The sequence below is a fragment of the Lycorma delicatula genome, chromosome 9 (assembly GCF_047948215.1).
Source record: "Lycorma delicatula isolate Av1 chromosome 9, ASM4794821v1, whole genome shotgun sequence".
NCBI classification, from domain to species: Eukaryota; Metazoa; Arthropoda; class Insecta; order Hemiptera; family Fulgoridae; genus Lycorma; species Lycorma delicatula.
This window is the reverse complement of record NC_134463.1, coordinates 24,090,585-24,114,912: the sequence shown is the minus strand read 5'-3', so window position 1 is coordinate 24,114,912 and position 24,328 is coordinate 24,090,585. Positions and strand designations below refer to the sequence as shown.

The 24,328-nt window shown below is 27.6% G+C and overlaps 1 protein-coding gene across 1 annotated transcript in view; it reads right to left on the bottom strand.

Annotated features, from left to right (window-relative positions):
• The window catches only part of Myo95E (Myosin 95E), a 231,765-nt gene that overhangs the window by 31,638 nt on the left and 175,799 nt on the right, over window positions 1-24,328 (bottom strand). The window contains exons 13-19 of the mRNA XM_075375247.1: window positions 20,044-20,277; window positions 17,064-17,254; window positions 13,435-13,571; window positions 12,082-12,271; window positions 9,658-9,874; window positions 5,888-6,037; window positions 4,637-4,696 (exon numbers count right to left, since the gene is read on the bottom strand). Coding sequence (XP_075231362.1) covers window positions 4,637-4,696; window positions 5,888-6,037; window positions 9,658-9,874; window positions 12,082-12,271; window positions 13,435-13,571; window positions 17,064-17,254; window positions 20,044-20,277 — 1,179 coding nt within the window. The remainder of the gene's footprint in view (window positions 1-4,636; window positions 4,697-5,887; window positions 6,038-9,657; window positions 9,875-12,081; window positions 12,272-13,434; window positions 13,572-17,063; window positions 17,255-20,043; window positions 20,278-24,328) is intronic.

Sequence of the window (24,328 nt, the reverse complement as noted above, 5' to 3'; positions counted from 1 at the left end):
TTTAAATTTTTGTTTTCACAAACAGGGCTTGATTTTCCGTCTTTACATGCAATGTTTACATTACATTATGTTCTACTAAAAGATTGCTACTTTAGTAAATAATTAAATATCTGAATTTTAATACTTAGGTTAATGCCTATATTCAAAAGAGTTCTATTCATAATGAAAAATTTAATTAGTCTGAAATTCTATTAATTCAGGTTTCATTATATAATCTTAATGGTTAGAAAAAATAAACAAAAAATAGTTTCTAATAAATTGATTTATTTTAAAAATTAAAAAGAATTTAATACATTTTTCATTATACACACAAAAGTAATAGAAAAACCCAAAAATTCTGTACATATATTGTCAGTGTAACAAATTTATGTATCCAGAACATATGTATTGATATGTGCACGATACAGTGACATTATTTGCATCTTTACAACTTGTTTATTCAAAAAAAAAACAAAAGAGAGCTAACACTAATCAATGGTTACCAGGTCCATTCATTTTTTTAAGCATAGATCGGTCTTTTCGTAAAGGCTGTTTAGGCTGTTGTGGTGTTGTTGGAATCCGTGTCCCTCCTCTAGCTAGGACATCTCGTTCCAAATCCTCACATAGTTTCATCATTGTATGTACTGCCATTGCCGGACTGATATTGGGTCCTCTCCGAACAATTACTGTATTTGGATCAATTTTTCTCATCGGTGGAATTCCAGTTTTCATTGTTCTAGCAGGATGATGACGTTGAGGCGGTTGTTGTTGTTGCTGTTGTTGTTGTGGTTGATGTCCCTCAGTACTAGACACAGCCTTTTTTATTTTTGGTTCTACTGGAAAAGCATTTAAAGGCTTTCTAGGTCCATCTGTATGTTTTAAATTAGCAGTTATTCCTTTTGTTAATTTTAGCAACTGTTCTAAATTCTCTCTTCTTGTTTTAAATCTTCCTGAAATAAGCTCAGGTAAATTTCTACGCATTAATTTTCTACGGTTATCCATTATTACACAAGACTGGTGTTAAATTTTAATAATAGGCAGAAACAATTTTTTGGGTTTTTTTCTGCATAAATAACATAAAATTTATATACAAGTATCACTCATGATGAAATGAAATACAACTGAATCTAAAAAATGAAACAATATTAATTATTATTACCTTGACTACGTAACAATCATTTTTTTAATACATAAAATTAAACAATTAAAGAATAAATTAAAAACACTTCAAAACTTTTTATACTTTTATTGAAACAATTTTATAAACTACAGATGCTTACACCAAATGAAAACATAACTTACATGCCTAAGTTATGGTAATATCTCTGAATATTGAGATTCTGAATATAGTTTTAGTTCACTAAAACTCTAATCAAAAAGAGATATATAATATCTAAAAAGAGATATTAGAGATAAAATTTTCACCAAAACTATTAAAATACAGAAACATATAGTAATCATTTATCAAGATTTAGTATTTTCCAAATGTTACTTTATCTTTACAGTTAAAAATACTACTTGTAGTAATTGCTTATTTGAATATTTGTCAATACTTTAAATTTTTTACACAAAAAAAAATTATAAGATTAAGTAAGCTTTTATGATCAAAGCTATGAAGTTACACAAATTAAAGACTGGTAAAACATGTGCAGTTTGATGATGGAAAGTTTTTGACTAACCATCCAAAGAACTGCAAATGACATTAATAGTCTTAATTACAGTTCTGTGTACATTATTTTAATGGGAAATTTAGGCATACAACGAATAACCTCAAAATATGTGCCAAGGCTGTTTTCACTTGAACAGGAGATACATTTTAACTTTGCTAAGGACATGGTAAAGTGCACAAATGGTGATCCTTTCTTTTAATACTGAGAATGAATCTTGTGAAAACATGCCCAATTTGAAACTAAGGCTCAGTTGTAATTCTGGAAACTATCATGTAAGAATGAAAAAAAAAATAGGACATCTTGAAAGCAATGTTGACTATTTTTTTTCACCTACTGTGGAGCTGTAGATTGCATATGAATATCATCAATCTATCAAAAAATAGTAGAAATCCAAAGGTTTTGCATGGATTTCTGTTATTGTGCAGTAGGAATCTGTGTGATGTAGTAGAAATTATGTGTGATACCTGTCACTTGTGTGATACTACACCCACCCATTTGTCAAAAATATCTATGATTTCATGGCCATGCACAAAATTCCTCAGGTTTGCCAGGAAGCTTACTCATTAAGACTGGCACTTTGAAATTTTTGGTTGTTCCCCAATTTGAAGATGTCACTGAAAGAATACTGATTTGAAGCTGGCAGGACGTAATGATAAATAAACAGTACCATTGGTAACCATTCTAAATAATTACTTCAAAAAATGTTTTCAGCTACGAAAGAAAAATAGGTTCTGAAGATATGGAGTCACCAGGGAATTTCTAAGGAGATAGCATTGGGAGTCACTAGTTGAGTCATTTTTTTTCGCGGCTTATGTTCAGTTCCTTTCTGAACTACCTTGCAATTATTAAAATACATATAGAGATGAAAGTATTAATTTACAGCCTATAAATTCTATAATTTAAATATGATAATTGGATATTTTAATATATGGAATGTATAAATTGTGTTTTGAGACTGATGATGCCATAAGAATACACCAAACAAAACTCTCTTTTCTCTCTCATAGGCAAGTGATCCAGTTATTTATTTTATTTTCTAAAATTGTCTTGCGACAGGAGAACTGATGAAAGGAGTATCTGAAAACAATATTGTATCATTTTATTTTTAACCATTGTATCAAAGTAGCCAGAAAATGATTTACCAAAATATTATTTCTTTTTTTTGTATTTATATTTTTCAATCGTCTATTTAATTAAAAATTGCACGTATGAAAAGTCATTGTACATTGAGATTTTGTTTTAAATTGGGGAAAGTATATTAGAAACACACAGTGTTACACAAATATTTGATGGTTGACATTCTGGATGTTATGATAACTTTAGAAATGTTTGCAATAGGTTACAACTTGATCAATAATGATGAATGTTAAATAATTATCATTTAAAGATGTTTGTTTAATGTTTTATATTACCAATTTTGACATAATCCTTATAAACAAAATGGAGTTATGACCAAGAGTGTTGAGTTATGGAGTTATTGGAGTCTGACAAATAAAGCTAACTCCTAAATTAAAGTTCTAAAGTGTAAAAGGAAGGACATGAGCTGCAAAGAAAACAGTCAGACAAGCTATTTTTTCTGACTCATACTTTATTTCAGAAGCAATAAAGAGGAAAATATTATGAGTAATATTACTTATGTATATGAAATAATGGAGTGTTTTACCTGATAAGCACTTCAGACTTGTGCAGCCATCAGAAAGAAGAGTCACCTGTCCTCACTAAGGATGCACTAATTGTCAGGCGCTTACATTCTCAAAATATACTTACACTGACTCAAACTGAAATCATGGATGAGGAAAAGGATATGTTCTATCAACACAGAAAATGCAACACAAAAGTGTAATGCTCTACCAAAAGAGGAACTGTAACACAAGGCGTTTGTTTACCTTGTATTATCTGCCCATACAAAACCTTGATGTCCTATCCAAACAAATTTGAGTGCCCCCTATCTATACCCCTCAGGAGGTAAAAGAATATTTACCAAGAATGAGAACATTATATAACTGATCAACTATTTTCAATGACCCTCCTTAATTAAATATATGTCGCAATAAAAATTGGTTTTTCTCCAGAAACAAAATAGTTAACCAAAGACTGAAAACTTCCCAAATTAATATACTTTGGCTTCTTGCAGATCCCCAAAATAAATTTAAGCACACAGAAATAATTGAAACTGCTGATTAATCTAGAGAAAATTATAATAATTATGTTGATAAAGACATTTTAACTATGAACTTTTTAAATGATAAACTGAACCAAAATTTATAAAATCACTTAATAAACAAAACTAATTAAAATCCGACATATTTCAAAACTCAAAAATATTGTCAGTAATAACTTCAAAACCAGCAGCACCAGACATGGAGACTACCATAAAAATGGCTGAAACTATTGTCACAAACTTTGAAAACAAACACAATATGTTGAAAAAGTTTTGAAATTACATGAAAATGTATTTATCATTTTAATTTAATTTGTTCTTTAAAATCACTTGTTTAATGACAAAAATCTAAAAAAAATTTTTATGAAGTACCTGTCTCTATTTAGAGAAAATAACCACATTAGAAAAATAGAGAAGCACCTGTTAAAAACAATTTTCTAGCATGAAGGCCTAAACTCTAAACCTTAGGCCAATTTTTTTCACAGTTAACAAGATTTATATTTCTTAATAACATTTATTAAATTTATTCCCTGCGATAAGATCAACAATTTTTAATAAAAATCTGTTCAGATTTTTAAAAATAATCATAAAAAGTGCATACTAACAAATCAAAAATCTTAATAACATACAGAAAAACTAGTTTTGCATTGTAATTAGTTTAAAAAAATATATATATTTAAGTAATGTAGTGATAAAAATAGAACTTGAAAACTAACCATTATAATTATGGAACAATAACCGTTTTATTAAACGTTTAATATTAGACAAGACAGTCACAAAACAGTAATGCTGTATAAATATATAAATTCACAAATTCCTCACTTACCACTCTATACAAACACCACAAATGACGACGGCCTTGAAATGGTATACCAAAACGCAGCTCCTTAACCATGCAACAAAATAATAAAAGCATGCAAAAAGCCATTCATAAATACATGCAAATAAGCAAAAAATAACTAATAACATAATGCAGAAATATATTTTTCATCGTAACCAAAACACAACTGCTTTTTCAATAACCGAGCTGTTTGTTAAAATTCATTCACTACATTTTGTAAAGATCTGTTTTCTGAAGAAACACATTTACAGTTCTTCTAAAAGAAAAATAAGTTAAGTATTTATATGCTCTTGCAATAAAAAAACAAAAAATAATACTAAAATGCAACATTTAATAAATGTAGCATTGCTGTAAACAAGTAAAAAAAGAGACAAGTGAAAAGGAACACTTATATTTTTCCCCTGTTTTTGCCATAAATATTAATACTACACTTTGATTGCAAATTCTATTTTCCCCCCATTTAATTAAAATCAACATCAGGTTTTATCTGTCATGTTTTAAACTGATGGCATTATTACTGTTGTTGGCTTCCCATTTTTTAAGGTAGATTAAGGTTTGCTTTGTTTTTAGCTTGATGAAAAATTTACCACTGAAAATGTAAGTGTTCCTTTTCACTCGTATCCTTATTTTTACATTTGTTCACTGCAATGCTACATCACTTCATTAAATGTTGCATTTTAGTATTATTTTGTTTTTTTTTTTTTAAACAAGAGCATATAAATACTTACTTAATAAGACATTATTACTTTGCATGTTTCTTAGGTTAACTACATTATTAATCATTGCAAACAGAAAACAATAACGTAACAATTTATCTCATCTCATAATAATCAATTGCACAGGAAAATGCCTAGTGAAGAATTGTATATTCTATGAAATGACAATTCCCTTTGCATAAACCTCTTGGTTAAGATTTGTAACACAATAAGATTCAGAGAAGGCAGAATAACTAAAAAAAATTAAATAATCACACACAAATAAACTTTGAGAGTATAGAAATATACTAAGAGTAATGTAGTAATAACATAATAAATGTTTTAAAAGATATGAAAAAGATTACAAATAGAATTATATAATTGGTAACACTGACAATCTGGTCTTAATAAGAAACATTAATTAAAAAAAAGCATTATAAAAAACTGAGATAAGATATGGAAGTAAAATAAAATTAAGTGAGAATTCTGACAATTTACTCTTAATCCTTTATTGAAAAATTATTAAGATGAAGATACTTACTCTCCAACTTCTCCAAGCAGCTGCTATTATAATCTGACTTCTTCTGCGTTTTAGAAAATCCTTTCTTTGTCTATAACCTCGCCATGTTTTTTGTAATAATGTTGCTAAGTCTTCCAAACGTTCTCTTCTAAATTCTTCAAGTTCATACACCTTAAACATAAATGAAAACTTATTGAAAATTTATCAATATTTCAAACTGAAAATTTATCTGCACTAATACTAAACTTAAATTAATAAAATCTATTCAATTACTTTTTTATTTTTATAATTTTTAATTACTGCTAAAAACTATTTACTTCTTTATCTATTTATTTATTTTAACATCTAAAAACTGCTATTGCTACTAGTTTAAATTCTAGAAATAAATAAAATTATGAGTTAACAAATAAATTTAGTATAACTGAAAATATAAATTTATATAAAACAAAAAGTTATATATTCTAAAAATTAAACTTAATACACATTTGTCAAATATTTTACAATCAAAATTTCATATACTTTTTTTTTAAGATTTGTATGCAACAAAGAGTAGATAAAAAAATTATAAATTATAAAATTATAGCCTCAAAAAGCTTTGTTTTTTGAGGCTATTTTTTTTACTAAATAACCACAGTAATAAATTGTGTGCCAATCTTACCTTCTCCCATGATAGGAAGGTGGAGTTACTGAGGGCAAGACAATGTATGTAAAATAGTCTTAACTGAAAGACATCATTGTAGTTGGACTAGAATAATTCATGAGAAGTTGTGCATCAGTCATCAAAAGAATTTTATCTTATTTGGTGATATCAGATATTATAAAACATAATTTATCAATGTTATTCAATAAAAAATGTTAGTACCTAGTCAACGGACAGTTATTCAGCGTTTACTATGGTTCAATCCATAGAACCAGATTTATATAATCCTTAATTAATTTTATCCCACAGTATACTAAATTCACATTTCTATACTTCCAAGCAAAAATATATATACAGGTGAGAGAAAAGTTACTCAACCCATACGGGGAAAAACATACATAGAAACCAATAAGAAAACTTTAAGAAAGAAATATCATAAAGGCAACCACAATCACAAAGAAAAAAAATTAAAATTGCTCAATTTTTTCATCGTAGAATAATTGAAAATTTTATGCAACAAGAATTTATAACAATTTCAACAATGTTGTTGGCTGCAGAATTTATTATTCTAAACTTGCTGATCATCTATTTGATTTACAAGGTTTTTTATTTTTTATTTTTTTTGGGGGGTGAAAAACGCTTTCATGTTATCATTGCCCGAAATAAAAATATTACAAGATAAAAATGAAAAACTAAAAACTAAAGCTGGGTTACAACTAAAAAATATATATATAAAAACAATTAAAATTAATTGTTTAATTTTTTAAATAAATAACAAATTTAATTTGTTGTTTAAAATTAAAATACTTGACACTTAAAATTAGTAGCATATAAAACATCACACTAAAAAGTTACAACTAATATCACAGCTAAGATTAGACTTAAAACAAATATCTCAGTCATAAACATAAAATTAAAAATAAACGTAAACATAAAAAATAAAATTGAAAATAAATCTAAGCATAAAAAATATGAAGTTTAACAAAACACAGACAGAATTTAACTAAATTCGAGAGGAGTGTAAAGGGCTTCTTGAATAACTGAAACATTAAAAAAATAGCACAAAGATTATTAAAAACAAAATTAAATTTTCTGTAATAAACTGATATGTTGGAGAAATAACAAAACCTGATCAAAAACTTTCTTATCATTGGCCAGGATTCGATGGATATTTCTGGGCAATTTAAATTTATGACATAACGCTGCATAACATACGCAATCCACAAGGATATGGCATACAATTAAGTGGCAGTTGCATTGAAAACATAGTGGTGCGTCTTTCTCCTGATATCAGGTACTCGTGAATAGCTCTTGTATGTCCTAATCGCAATCGGCAGAGGACCACTTCCTCTTGGCAAACTTTTCTCTTTGTGGAGTCCCATGGCTATGTAGTATCTTTGGTACATTGAAGTTTATCAACTGCAGCAGTCCAGTCTTACTTGAAGAGTATGTTTGACACAATTAATAAAGTTGGATGTAGTCACACGAGTAGTGAAAGACGGTTGACTACATGCAGCTTTAGCAGTAGATTCATTACCTGGAATACCCATGTGGCTAGGGATCCAGTGGAAACTCACTTGTGTGTTGCAGTGGTTCAACTCAGCGATTGTATTATAGATCTCGGTAATGAGAATATGTATTTTCTAACTGAATTTTTCAGTCATAAATGAACTGCCTTGTTGGTGATGTTTTACTATACTTTATCATGAAATGTTGCTGCAAGACAGTAACAGAGTTTATTTTGACTAATTTCCACATTGGTTATGCGACACAATATAAACATTAATGTCAGTAACAGTAGTTGTACATACTGTTTCAACAGTTGATTACTTCTTAGGGCACATCAATGCACCAATTTTTTTTTATTATCTGTGGATAATCCAAACCTTTTCTCACCAAAAATAAAGTTGCCCAGTTCATAAATAATCCCAATTCCCAATCTGTACAATAGAAAAAAGAAAATTTCAGCTACAATGGAAGCATTTTTTTGAAACTTAGCACTGATATTTATTAAAGGGCCATTGAGTCAGCTGGTTCTTATTCAGCATCAGAGGACCTTCTTTCTTTTTCTCGTTAGCCTCCGGAACCACTGTACTCTTCAGAGGATGAATGGTATGAATGTAAATGAAGGTCTTGTACAGTCTCAGCATCAGAAGACCTGAGACAGAACAACACTCCATACCATCGATGTATCTTACGTATGTCTGTAATTACTTGCTTTCTCCACATCTGCTTAGTACCATACATGAATCATTTGCATGATAATACTAGTAGGATGACCATTCTCCAAAACTATAATGGGAGCTATTTCAGGTCTACAGCAAACAACAAAAAGCTTCCTCCTATTGGTATGGGAGTATTTTTGAGAGTAGGACTTTTTATTTTCTTTTGGTAGGCAGGCTAATTACACATTGGATTTTGATTTTCAATTGAATGTTGAGAGTGAACAGTACTCAATCTGATCTGATTTCCAATCCATGATTAAATGTGGGTAAATCAAAGGCCTACCAGAAATCAAATCTTAAAGATGAACATAGAATTAAAATATGGTACACTACACCATCAAATTAGCATATCATCATTATCAAACATATCATTAGATGCATCAGGTATGGAATGATTAGGAAGTGAAAACACTTAATGAAGGGAATGGGTTGCCTGTTGTAGAACAGTCAACACAAGTTGTATTGTTGCAAAGTGGGAACATACCTCTATCTTTCTTCCACACAGGCTTCCAATCATCATCAACAAAAACATAGTTCCCAAGTGTTCTTCAATTGAGGCTTTAAACACTATCATACAAATAATCTGAATGTCTTTGTAAATGAAAATGTGAAAAAATGAACAAAGTAACAAAAAATTGATGATTCAGACTTTAAAAGGCAACAAATACTTGTAATTATATATATATGATATATTAAAACTTTTATATATATATATATATATATATATATATATATATATATAAGTTTTAATATATCACACTACTTTTACCTGATGTGTTAAAAATAATAAGTACACAAACTTATTTTCTAGAAGTTATGGTTAAACTTCATATTTTAAACAAGAAAGCTCAGGATAACAATAATAAATTAATACTTAACGATAAAAACTATAATAATTTTCAAATACATAACTAAATACAACTCACAGATCTTGGACTTCTAATAAAGAGTTTGGTCCGTCCAAAGGCAAATTCACCATTAGGTATAGGAAGATCACGTAAGAGATATGAGACACCTTCTACTGGAGGTCCATCCCATGAAGGCCATGTCTGAAGTGATAGCATCTTATACCTTAATAAAAATTGGGTGTAACCTAATCTATGACAAAATCCACATCTTCTAACTCTCACTGTTTCCAGCAAACTGCAAGCAAAATTATTAAATATTAAATTAAATTCTTATAACTTAGGAAGTCATTTGGAGTTTAGTCTTAGGAACTTATACAACTGTTTATATATAACAAATATATAATATAAAATATGGGCCTATTTTCTGACTTATCAACATGAGAAAAACAATTTCTAACATAGTAAGAATTTTTAAAGCTTTATTATTACTATTATTTTTTTACACTGTATCTCATAAAAATGTAAAGATATTTCTTAGTATTTTTTTATCTCAGTCTTTTTTAAATTTCTTTAAAAGCAATGATTAATTATGTTAATACATGTATAAACAATTATTTACTTTCTAAATAAATATGGTATATTTTGATGTATGATAAAAAAATTATAAAACTACATTAAATAAATTTTATAATACTAATTACAAATACATGATATTAACATCTTGATAGGATGTTCTTGTATTCAACACAAGTAATAAATTTAAAACAATTTCTTCAGTTTTATTACAATAAATTTCATTTTAAACAGTTTGCTTATATAAACATCAAGTTTACGACCGAATAATACTTCTCATTCCTTCCAAAATGATAACCAGGTCAGTTTAAAATTTTATTTGAGACTCTCTTTTTGCATTTTTGATTAGATGTCCTCCACAGAATTCTTATATTTTAATTGACTTTTTCTTTAATAAAAACTCAGGTTGATGTTGTCAAAAAAATGTTATTCACCCTTCTATGAATTACACCACAATTACCATTACTCACCCACACTTTTTCTTTAGTATGAATGTTTTTAAGATGCTTTTGACACATTTATGAGACCATCAGGTTTTATAAAAAGGATTACAGTACAACCGTGTTTTTCATTTCCTCCTGTCAATGTTTATAATTTTTCTCCTTTCTTGATTTTATAATGACACCTAAAAAAAAAAACTAGCAAATTTGAACGAAAAGATGCTGATTATTTTGTTAGTGACATACCAATTAAATTCCATAATTTATCATACTTGAATACACTTAATCATGACATTAAATATTTAAAGAATTTCTATTCAAAAAATAATCTCTTCCAGTTTCTACTATCGTTAAAATTTCTGTCTGGATTTCAGTAATTTTTTATTACTAGTGCTTCTGTGCAAATCACATCCTTCCTTATACTGCTTAAATACATTTAAACTTCCAACTTCCTTTCAATAACATAGACAACAGCATAATGCTCCTAACAGTTTTTGTTTTTGTTTTTGCTATAAATGAATGACTTTTTCTTCCTGTTTAGCCTCCAGGAATTACCGTTCAGGTATTACTTCAGAGGATGAATGAAGATGATAATATATGTGTGTGTAAATGAAGGTAGTCTTGTACAGTCTCAGTTTAACCATTCCAGAGATGTATGGTTAATTGAAAACCCAACCACCAAAGGACAACGGTATCCATGATCTTGTATTCAAATCCCTATAAAAGCAACTCCTTTACTAGTACTTGAATGCTAGAACTCTCGACTTCCAAATCACCTGATTTGGCAAGATGCTTTCACCACTAGACCAACCCGGTGGGTTTATAAATGAATGACTGCCTCATTTATGTTATACTTTCTTGAAGCTTAGCGATTCCCAAATTCTTCCGCCTAGTTTATCACTTTTACCAACTGTATATAAACAATAAAATATTATAAAAATATATGGGACTGTAATCACAATTACAAAAAAACTAATGTAAAGAAAAACTATTTTAAAGAAAACACTAATCGCAAGACACAATATGTGCTAAACAGGCTGATATAATCATTGAAGCAAAGGAAGCATGAATCATCTACTATTGTAATAAACACCTCTTGAACACTAATTGCAGTACTTTCTTTTATCACTATTTATTACATAGTTACAATTGTATCATTAAAGAATTACATTTTTAGCTATTATCGAGTATTACTGAATTACATTCAGTTACTGTTTATAAAGGACAAACATAATTTAAATTTAATGTGCAAACTTTATGAGTACTTAGTACTCATAATAAGTGGGTATCTATTCAATAAAAAACAAAAAAAAAAGTAACTAGCAATCATATAATACTATTTTCAAAATCACAATATAATAAAACCTTTTTAAATTTAAATTTTCTACATTTCAGTGACTTACATAAACATAAAAAGATCACATAAACAATTAAAACTTAATAATAGATTATATCAAAAATAAATAATCTGGTGGCTTTACAAACTCACCCAAGATACCTAACCTGGTGTTGAACCAGGGCCATTTCAAATATTCTTGGTTGTTTTAATTCATTGGGCTTGATGCAGCGTATATAGTGCGGTGTTTTTGAGCTTAAGTTGCGCACCAGACCTCCAATGGAGATTTTAAATTGTGTGCCAGTAGTTGTTGGCCGTTTTACACACGGCCTTTTGGGATTTCCTGTAATAAAGAAAAACTAAATCAATACAAGAAAAAATAATTAATAAAGCAAGGTTTACATTTAAAAACTTAAGCTGAGCTTAAACAAATCAGCATTTATTTGACACCATGCTCTGTATTCATCAGATTAACATAATTCATCTCATTTTCATTAAATTAACAACATAATTTTCATGAAATTGAAGTTACTGCAGCTTTCTAAACAGATAAAAATCAGAATGTATAAAGTCATGACTTTAAAGGAGGGCCTCAAGAATTTCTCAACCAGTACTTCCAACTTCCTTATATGTTCTCCCAGAAGTAAAGAGTTCATTTTAAAATATTTGGCACCCTTAATCAGGATTCCAATATATATGTGGTGGCTTTTAACACCTTGTACAAACTTTCAACATAACAATCAACACTTTTTTTTTAGTTTAGAAATCCAGCAATAAGCCCCTTTCTGTCCCAGGACACTGCTTTCATAACTTTAAGGACAGGGATGTATTGAATATTTATTTAAGTGGGGATATTCCAAATGTTTCCAGATCATGGAAGCCCCATTGATTTCTAGGATATTATGATGCATCCTAATCATGGATACACTTAGTAATGCAACAGATTGTTCTAGCATGTCCACACACATTCCTGTTTGTTGAGCTTTGAAAATTATACAAAAGCTCTTCAGGCACCTACTAGGCTGACTCACTTCTGAATCACTAAAAATCCAATAAATGGAAAGTTTGGTTTGGTTGAATATGCGTAGCTTAAATGCATTAATAATTAACAATTATTGATACCAAGATAAGAAGACACTGTTTTTTTTGTTCCTTATTTTAGAAACTCCCTTGTATTTACAAAATTACATATAATCTATATACGCACTAATATTATAATCTCTTACCACACAAAATCCATTTTTATTTCAACAAAAAAATAAAAATCAATTTCTGATAGGTAGTACTGAAGGCAAATAAATGAGACTAGCTTTATTTTTGTTCATCAATGAAAACTAATTCAATAAAATAAAATAATCAATGCTAACTTGAAAAACATATAATAAATGTTTGTAGTAAGATTTTCATATGGAAAACATGCATGGAAATTAAAAATAAAAAAAAAAATGGACAAGTAAAACTAAATTCTAATAAATAAAATTTATACATAAAACAATAGCCAATTACCTTCTGGAAAAAGAGTTTTGAGCAAAGGATGTTCACATTTAAACATAGCATGTGATAAATCTCTATGTAAAATATCATTATTTTTTTCAACAAACCCTGTTACATTGTATGTCACTGTACCAGCAAAATGCCTTAACCTGCAACAAAGAAACAATCACAGATTGGTTTTTACATATGAAAAGCCAAATTCAATATAAACTGCAAGTTTACTTTTTACTAAAGAAAATTTTTGCTAGAGCTGGACAGGTGAAAAAAGAGCTCTGGAATGAAATAAACATTGAATTAAAAAAATATATGACATCAATTACAGAAAAAGAAGTTTACCTATATATATCAATAAAAACATTACAATAACAAAAACTAAGTAAATGAAATAAATAATATGCAAATAAATAAATATCCACACCAAAATAACTAGTCATAATTTTTTATAAACATAGAAATAATTATGGTATAATGTATGATGCCTTCTGATTATGGACACACTTAGTAATGCAGTAGATTGCTCTAGCATGTCCATACACATGCCTGTTTGTTTTTCTTTGAAAATTTCACAGTAAGCTCTACAGACAACCACTAGGCTGACTCACTTCTCACAGCTTAGTTTCACTAAAAATTCAATAAATGGAAAGTTTGGTTTGTTTGAGTATATGTACCTTTAACACATTAATAAAAAAATATTATTTACACCAAGATAAAAAGGTCTAAATCACACACTAAAGTTGGTGATCAATGCTTGTCTAAGTGTAACACTGCTTTTGTAAAAAATGTTATCTAAAAACAGTACTGTTTATTAATCAGTGACTGATGTTAACTGTTATTTCCAGAGAAACTTTAAAAACATAGTCTACCACTAAGTAATAGTAAAAGTATTCATATAAAAGTAAATTATCTAGTCCAATCATTTACTTGTTTGTTCATTCATGCATTTGTGCTACTTGCAAGAAGACCATTAATTTGTGATAAAACTATTAAGAAATTAATAGTTTTATCACATGCATTAGTTCTGAAATTAGTTCTTAGTTTAGGAATGGAAAGGGAATCATTATTAACCAATAAGTCCCTAAAACCCTTTGGGGTCCATCAGTTAATTATAGACTTTGTTTTAGGTAGTGTAGACAACAGCATAAACCCAAAGGCCAAAGAAAGGAGCTATGGAGAATTGCAGACCAAAATTAAATAAAAAAAACAATCATTATTACTTTCGGTTACAATTTTTTTCAGTATTTTAGAAAACCACACAAAATTAAGAAAACTTGAATTGCTAGCATAAATATGTAATATATGTAAAAGGTTTTACTAAATATCTTTCCTCTGTTGAAATACTAAATATTGTGAACAAAACCATAAACATTGAAATTATAAATTTCTATTCATTTATTTATTAAATGTTTTCTAAAACATTTAAAACAAGTTATATCGTCATGAGACAATCATTATTAGTCACAAATTATTACATCAAAATTAAAAAAAATATGTTTATATAACAACTGTTAAAAATAAAAACCGTTTTTTTCAGTACATGAACATTTATTGTACTAGTTATTATAACATTAAACTATTAACATTATAAGTGTTCTGTTACATTTGATAATTAGTTAGGATTTTTAAATGCACTCATATGTTCACTAATATGTTATCATTTTATGATGTTAAAAATATGTCCTATTAACTGCAAAATAATTAATCTTCCATTTTTCATGCCACATTTGGCATTTCTGTCACTAGTTTCTCAATTACTGGCCATTTTGATGTTTCAGTCAAGAATGGCTACTTTTTAAGATATTAGTTATTTATTTTTACTGTACTTATCAATTATTTTCACATGAATTGTATTATTTTGAAAATAAATATCTGTACTTATGGAGCAGACTTCTATATCTATACTCTATACTATTACATAAAGAGGAAGAGGGTTTTTGTTTGTCTGGGATAAATAAAAAACTACTCGATAAATTGCAAGCAAATTTTTATGCTTGTTTCTTGACATAAGAGAAGGTTTTTGGATATATTTCATCTCGAAAAAAAAAATAGTAATGGAGATTTGCCAGCTGAAGCACTTTAACGAAGTGATGAACTGTGAGTCTCTATCACTGTATGAGCTAAGTTTGAATTGAATAATTTGAATCAATCGATGAATAATGTTACAAAAAATAATATAATTAAATTTACTTTAAATAAAATAATATTACATAAATTAAAAAAATGTCTCTTTAACAATAATGAGCTTCCCTTAGCGACTGCATGTGAGGCTAGAGTGGTGAGGTATGCAAGCTCCTTGTAGGAAGCTAGACCAATCATCACCATCAACCAGTTAACAAATGGAGTGCCTCTGAGGCACTGTTTTGGGAGGTGCAATGAGGTACTGTTTTCTATAAACATTTGTTCGATTTTCAAAATTCTAACGGGGTAGCTGTTAGTAAGTTGAAGCTAACTTTTGCATGCATCAGGTTCACTCTCAATCTAACATATCACGATTATTCGGAAATGTGTATATGTATATAAATTTATATATAAAGTTTATCTGTTTGCTTATTATTGCATCATGCGAGAACCAACCAAATGATTACTTTAAAATTTGCAGAATACATTTAAGTTATCCCAGGGAAGGTTTTAAGTCATCAACTGAGGTTCAAGCTCTCTTGAAGGTTAAGAGTTAAGATATTAAAAATATTGATTATTTCTTCGACCCCAAAGAGGGTGAAGTTGTGAATTAGATATTAATTAAGGAAAAATATATTAACCCTTTTACTTTATTATTACATTTCTGCCACCATGGCAAAGAAATAAGTTATCAATCTTTCATCGTCAAAGGTGTGTGTACTTTAGTTATCATAGTTATTATTATTCTCTTTTGTAATTTAGTTTCTTTTTCAAGTTTCTATAAAGCCTGAATACTATAATTATTATTTATCAGTATTATTCTCACAACCATGAGGATAATGTACAGTGCAGGAGTCCAAGGGTTGGTGCCCTCGGAACAGTTGGGAATGGCAACCAAAGCAAGCTCTGCATGGCGAGTGAAGTTAGCTCTGTGGCCATGGAGTAACCCCTTGGCCCTGAGGAGCCCCTGAGTTGGCTTTAGGATTCACCTGGGCTGACCTGAGCCCCAAGGGTCCAGTTTTTGGCTAGACGAGCCGGCTAGTTTATAAAACAAAATATTATGAATATTTAAAAATATTGTAGCAACCATGGATAATTTTTTTTTCTATCTGTGGAATATCATTGTAGAGGGCTCTTTATACTTTTTATGACGAAAATAGTTGAAACAAGGTCTACAAATATCACAAATCCAAACTATCAATCAGCATGAGATTTGAAATTATCATCTACATATATTAAAAATATATTTAAACCACTAAATGTATTCTTTAACAAGTTGGGGAGATTTTGAGATGATGCAGTTTTTGCATTAGACTGGACCTACAAATCTTATTATACATCATATATATATATATATATATATATATATATATATATATATATATATATATATATATATATATATATATATATATAATGCAATGTATATATTTTAATCTTCAATTTTATTTTCAAACTAAGTCTACATAACAAAAAAATAGAAATGAATTTTCATATAAGAGTAAACAGATTTAAATTACACAAACCTAAAACAATTAGGCGGAAGGCTATTGTCAGATGATCCAGGTGTAGTTACATAATGTCTACTACGTCTTTCTGGAGTTGAATGACAGTGGCCGCTAAATAAATTAGAAACTCTTGATAAGAACATTTCATCTGATGTTGAACCTCCTTTCATACTTTCTTCATCAAGTAATGATAATATTCCATGGTTATTCTAATTAACATAAACACAAAACATTAATTAATTAATGACTTCAAACAAAAAAACATCTGTGAGTCTTAGTCTAAACATTTTCAAAGTATCAAGTGAGGCAAAATATCTTTATTTTACAGAAATATAATTAATATATTTCAATCGTCATACAATTCAATGCTTTTAATTAAAAAAAAAAACTGTTTCCTAATCTATAAAAAAAAAAATGTATTATGTGTCAGTTTTTCATCAATCACTTGCCTGAGTTTATGTAATTTTCCATTACTTCTTGCCCCATACTAATCCTTTAATTTCTAAACGTTTATTACATCCTACTTCTTCAATTATTAATAATTTATTTTACAGTCTCCCCAACAATTTTAATTTTCTGCACTTCTTTTCATTGGTAAATTAAGTAACCCTAGATCCCTTAATTTCCAATCTACTCCTCCAAGAAATAAATTACTACAGCCTTCTATTTTTTGTAATTTATTTTAAACCCTCTTCATTCAAATTTTATCCCATTTTTCAAAACGTTCTATTCTTTCATGCTCTCCTCTAGTTCTGATATTGCTCTGGTACAGTATTATAGTCTACACAACATTTAAAAACATAAGTTTAATTCTTAAATCTATGTTTGATAATGTAAATTTTTTTCCTTCCTAGAGCAAACCTACTATTAATGTCTTTCTTATATGACCCATCATTTTAATCTTAATGTCTAACTATTGAATTCCTTTGATATCTGATGTATTATGTTTTCTAATATTGCCACCAATTTTTTTAAAAACATCTCTTTTCTACTCTTAATTATTTTAAAATTAAATTTCTCCGCTATAAAAGATCCTGATAATTCTGTTTTTCTTCTAATTTTTATTTTAACTTAAAAAAATATTATCATAATACCTTTTTTTATCTTTAAATTGTAGTTCTGCTTTATTAATTTTTAAAATCTTTTATATATTTTCAAATCTCTCAGTATGTACATTATTTTGGAGAATTTTGTTATTCATTATTTCTTGGTAAACACTGACAATTTAGGCTGTTTCCAGCTTTCATATAAACCAGTCTATGCTACCAAATAATGTAAAAATATCAAAAACATTTTTACAAAATTTAGTATATGTACTTATCTTATGCAAGGATATGCTAATAATAACATCTTTACAAGCAACACTTCTTGTACAAAGAGAAAAAGCATTCTTGGATGCATTTAAAACAAATATATATATATATTTTTTTTTTTCTTAAGTTAATCTTTTCAAGACCCATATCCCTCTGTACTAATATATACTGCATATATAATCCAACTTGATCCACCTAAGTACAGAAATTATAAAGTAAATAAGATGACACGTATCTATTTTTTCATAATCTTTACAATAGCGCTTTTATGGTAACCCACATCTTCATTTGTAATTTATGCTTTTTAAAATGTTTATAGCAAACTACATATTAAACTGAGACAATTAAAAAATATATAAAATTTTTTGATAATATATCAAATTTATATTTTATTTTTTTACTTTTTTTATCAAATTAAAATTGAAAATTAAGAATTAAAATATAAAAATTAAATTTTTTTTATTATTAAAAATTGCAATTTAAAATTAAAAAAAAAAATATATAAAAATTAAATTATGGAAATTAAAAATTACATGTAATAAATTATACGTAAAAAAACATGACGTCAGAATTGATAAAATTAAAATTAAAATAAAGAAATAAATAGGGTAAGATATACTATGTGTCTTATCTAAATTCTACACTATATCTTGTAAATTCTAAACTGTCTTTATCTAAATTTGATAAATCCAATTTAATTTAAATCCATAGTATGCTATAACATTGGCTGGCCAAGACACAGTATATTTTATCCTATTTATTTGTTTATTTTAATTTTAATTATAATTTTATCAATTCTGTCATATTTTATACATGTAGTTTTTAATTTCCATAATTTAATTTTTATATATTTTTTAACAAGTTTTAAATAGTAATTTTTAATAATAAAAAAATTTAAATGTTTATATTTTAATTCTTAATTTTCAATTTTAAGTTCATAAAAAAAGTAAAAAAAAAAAAAATTAAATTTCAAATATCAAAAAATGTTATATATATTTTAATTGTTTTTGAATTTAATATGTAGTTTGATATAAACATTTAAAAAAATGAAAATTACAACTGAACATATGGGTTGCCACGAAAGCACTATTGTAAAGGTTATGAAAATTAAGGTGTCATCTTATTTACTTTTTAATTTATGTACTTAGGTGGATAAAGCTGTTTTATATATATATATATATATATATATATATATATATATATAAAACAACAATTAAACACCAAACACAGTAACAAAAACCTAAAAAATAATACCAAGAGTCGACTGATGATATGGGATCACCACAAAATACAACAAATACTCTTCTAAGAGAAAGAAACTCATATCTATTGCCTTTTATCCATTAGATGATTTGCATGCATTATAGTCACAAGAAAGACCAGAACGGATACTGCAAAGCATTAAACGTACCTGTTCTGTTCAAAATCAATGCACTTAATTCTCTACTCATAAGTAGAAAAATCTACTTGCTATGGCAGTAAAATATAATTAATTTAATACTACAACAATTTTTTTTTATATTGTAAAATGAGGAAAAGACTAGGTGCAGAATAAAGCATAGTCATATTACAGTTATTTTCCGTAAAATAAAATTATTTGCTAAACAGAACTGAGAAGGGTTAAAAAGGCTACCATTTTAAATACTGTTAACTTAAGGAAAAACAAACAACTATAAAAGAAATACCTTTTCAATAAGATCACAGACAGCAGAATTGTTAAAAAATTCGACAGGACACCAGTCAATATTTTCTCTAACATATTCCTCTTGTTCTTCCTTTAAAGTCGTTTCAGTCATCAAATGATGCAATTTTTCATTACAAAAATTTATAATAAATTGTTCAAATCCATTTTTTTCCATCATTTCAAATCCATATACATCTAAAATTCCTAACACTTTTCGTTTACCATACCTTTTAACCTGTCAAGATTAAAGTAATAATGAAAATAAATAATAGATAAAGATTGAGTTGAAAACAAGAACAAAAGTACAAAATAATTAACAGTATTTAACTATATATTAAAAGTAAAACAAAGATTTTACTTTAGCCTAGCCAAATTACATTTTAAAACTGATAGACCATTCAATATTTGATTTGGTAATATACCTAAGTGTATTCACCAGACAATATTGCTATAATGAGTCTCATCTCATAATTAAATATAATCAAATTGTACTTCAATCACTTAGATCATGATGGAACTAAAATATTGTAATAAAATATTAATTTTTTTGCTTTTATAACTTTGCAAAGAAGAGAGAACCTTCGTTTAAGAAATAACTACAAAAATAAACTTCTTACACAAAATAAAAAACACAAAAACTTATATCTTAATTGTTTATGAGAGATATTAAGGCAGGCAATTCTGATCTAATGTCAAGCCATATGAGGTATGTAGCTCTTTAACACAAGGAAGGTAGCTTCAGTATTGGGATGTAGTCTAGATATAATCAGTTTTAGTAAATCAATGCTCAACCATTTTTTTTATACAATCCCAACTTTATTCCTTCACTATTGTTTGTAGCTTATGCATAATTTGGAGTAGCATTAAATCAAAATAATTATGAACTGTAGTCTATAACTAAGTGCATGCACTAATGACAATTTTATTCAAGAAATGAAAAATGCTTTAAAAATGGTGGCAATCATGAAGTAAGTGCATTATTTCACAAAAGAAAGTGTTACATTAATTTATTTAGTTGCATTATCTGTCCCAGCTCTTTCCAGTGTTAGAGACAGATATATAAAGCATCTGAGGTAAAAGAGACAAGCTGTTTTCTCTTAAATTAATGAGGTTAATTAGGTACAGTCAGTCACAGTAGTGAGAAAAACTAATTATTTGCAGGGCAGAATATCATATACATTTCAGTGGGCTTGGCATGCTGATGTACAACAATATGTTTGGTGCAATGAAGAAAGGAATGGGAAACTTCTCTCTTGACTTTTCCTGTAGTCTACTAGACAAGAGGCGTTATTTTCAAAAATGCCATTTTTTAGACTTATCTAGGAGTGGAAGGACCTATCAGACAAAAAATAAAAAGTAAATAAAAAATGTACAACTTAAGAGAGTTTACAAATTAGGAGCTAAAATTTTATGGTTCTAGGCCAACAGCAGATACCAGTCGCCCCTGGTTATGGTATAGGTAGCTATTATCAGTAATGATACAAATCTTTTCTTTTTATTTTATTTTTTTAAATAATACTGTCATATGAATATTAAAAAAATGAAAAATTATGTTATCTTCATAGTTTATGATAAAAAAAAAATCAGAATTACTGATTTGAAATATGAACATCTTTTTATCAATAAGAGATTTCAGATGTTAACTTCAAAGGTCAACTCCTACCAATTTTTAATGTAAAATAAAATGAGGTCATACAATAATATTAATAGAAAATGATGACAAATTAAATGTTATTAAAAATTAATTGTATAATAGTGTATGTTTTGTAACAATATAATTGGTTTAAGTTTAAAAACAATTTAATACCGAACTTCAAATGTTGTAGTGAGTATGAAACATGCCTACTACTGATTTAATACAATAAAACTTTATTGATATGTACAAATAGATTTTTAGTAAGTTAAGTTTAAAATACTGCATTCTGAAACACCTCTTACATTTATAAGATATATCACTATTACTATGCAATTTATCAATTTAATAAGTAAGACTTCACCAGAGGAACATACAGCCTTGTTTTAATTTTTTTTTTGTACAATTTATAAAATAGAAATTTTCATAACTGTACTTTTATGCAAAAAAAATTAGTTTATACAATTTCAATTTTCTTTTAATAAGATTTTTCATATGGTCAATTAAAATCAAAAGAGTTTTTGATTTTAACACTTTGAGCTTAAAAAACAAATTATAAAACATTAATCTGCTTGTATGGTGCTGAAAAAACTGATAAAAAATCTGATTTAACAGATGTTAAGCTAAAAAATTTTTTTTTGTTAATCAAATTTTATAGAATCTGATTTCAATGAATTTCATGTAATGATTGATAATAAGAATACTTTATATTCCTAAAAAAATGTGTCAGTAGTCAGTTTTATGAGACTAGAAAAACAATTTAATTTTATCTTTTATCAAAAACATCTATTAAAAAAAATATAATCATTTAATTGAATTTAAATAATATACCAATTACACTGATAGACAAAAAAAATTTAATGTTTCTCTGATACCATTTCTTGAATTGCTTTTTTGTGTACATTACAGATCTGTAAATACAATTTTTCTATCACCCTTAGTTTTAAATAAATTTACACTTAAAAAAAAATTAAAGGAAAATATAGTTAAAATCTGTAAAATTTATAATTTTGCATGGGCATACCTGTATTAGAATGATTTCGCTGATGTTTTTCTTTTATAAATAGCCTCAGGCACATCCTGAATTAATGCCTAACAGTAATCGGCTAGCATCTTAGTATTATTCTATTTCCCTTTATAACAGCTTTTCATTACCAAGACGTCTTGGTCAAAACGTTCACCGTGTTTGTCACTTATGTCTTCAAGGTTTTCCGGGAAAAAATCCAGATGTGAGTAAAGGAAATATATTTTCAAAGTCATATTACATTCCATAGCTCTGTACGAAGTAAGAAGTTGATTAACAATATCGTGGTAATTGTTAGATTTTTGTTTGGCGAGAAAATGTTTGCAAACATCTTTAAATGAAGCCCAAACTGCACTTTCTACATTATTTAACGTGAGTTAAAAACATCATCTTTGACCAAATCTCTTATTTGAGGACCAATAAATATTCCTTCTTTAATTTATCCTTCACTTACATTCGGAAATTTCTGCCTGATGTATAAAAATCTGGATATATCATTCTTCATTGCTTTTACAAAATTTTGCATTAGTCCTAGCTTGATATGGAAAGGGGGTAAAAATATTTTTTTGGGTTCAACTAAGGGTTCATGAATAATATTTTTCCCATTCGGGGTTAAGCTGTCCCATTTCTTCCACTCTTTGGTAACATAATGTTTATCGCTAGTTCGGCTGTCCCATTTGTAAAGAAAACACATGTACTAAGTATAGTCTAACTGCATTTAAATCACCACATATGTTCCAATTACGTTTTTTATAATTTATTTTTTCAAGAACATCTTTCATCACATCATATGTCTCTTTCAAATTAATACTATAAGTAATTGGTATCAAAGGATATTTGTTACCATAGTGTAGTAGAACCACTTTTAAATTATACTTGGAAGAATCTATGAAAAGATGCCAGTCCTCAGGTTTATGAACTTGTCCTAAGTGCAACATAAGCTCATCAATATTTGTGCAATAAACCAAATTATTTTCATCAATAAAGTACTGAGAAAGTTCTATTTGTCAGCTTCGAAAGCCTGAAATTTTTGTACGTTTTTGAAGTAAATTATATATATTTTTTGAAGTAATTATCTTGTTACCATACTTAAAGATTCTTAAAGTAAGAATTTCTTTCACCATTCGTACAGTTTCAAATTTTAGCTTACACTGGTTATGGTCACAGATCTCGAGAAATTAAGACTGCTACATATTTTTGAACTGTTTATCAATGAGAGATTTGTTAATCTCATCTGGTTTAGGACAAGCAATGATTTACACAAAATTACTTAAATTAATTTCAGATAAATTTAACATGATACAGAGATTTTTAAAAATAAATTATAGATATATAAACGAACTATAGCAGAGTTGATTTACTGAAGTGTTCCAATTATTTTTACTTTTTCTAAAAATGAAACCCAAACTATAAATTCTAACAATAAATAACACAACTTAGATAAGAAATGGGTAAAATATTGCAATCAGGAAATCTATATAATTTGGACGTATCAGTCAGTTATATTACTTTTTATTTTTTCCAAAAACACATGTAATGTAAAAAATAAATTAATAAAATAAACAATAAAACAATACTACAGTAAATAAAACAACACAGTAATACAGTAAATAAAACAATACTAAACAA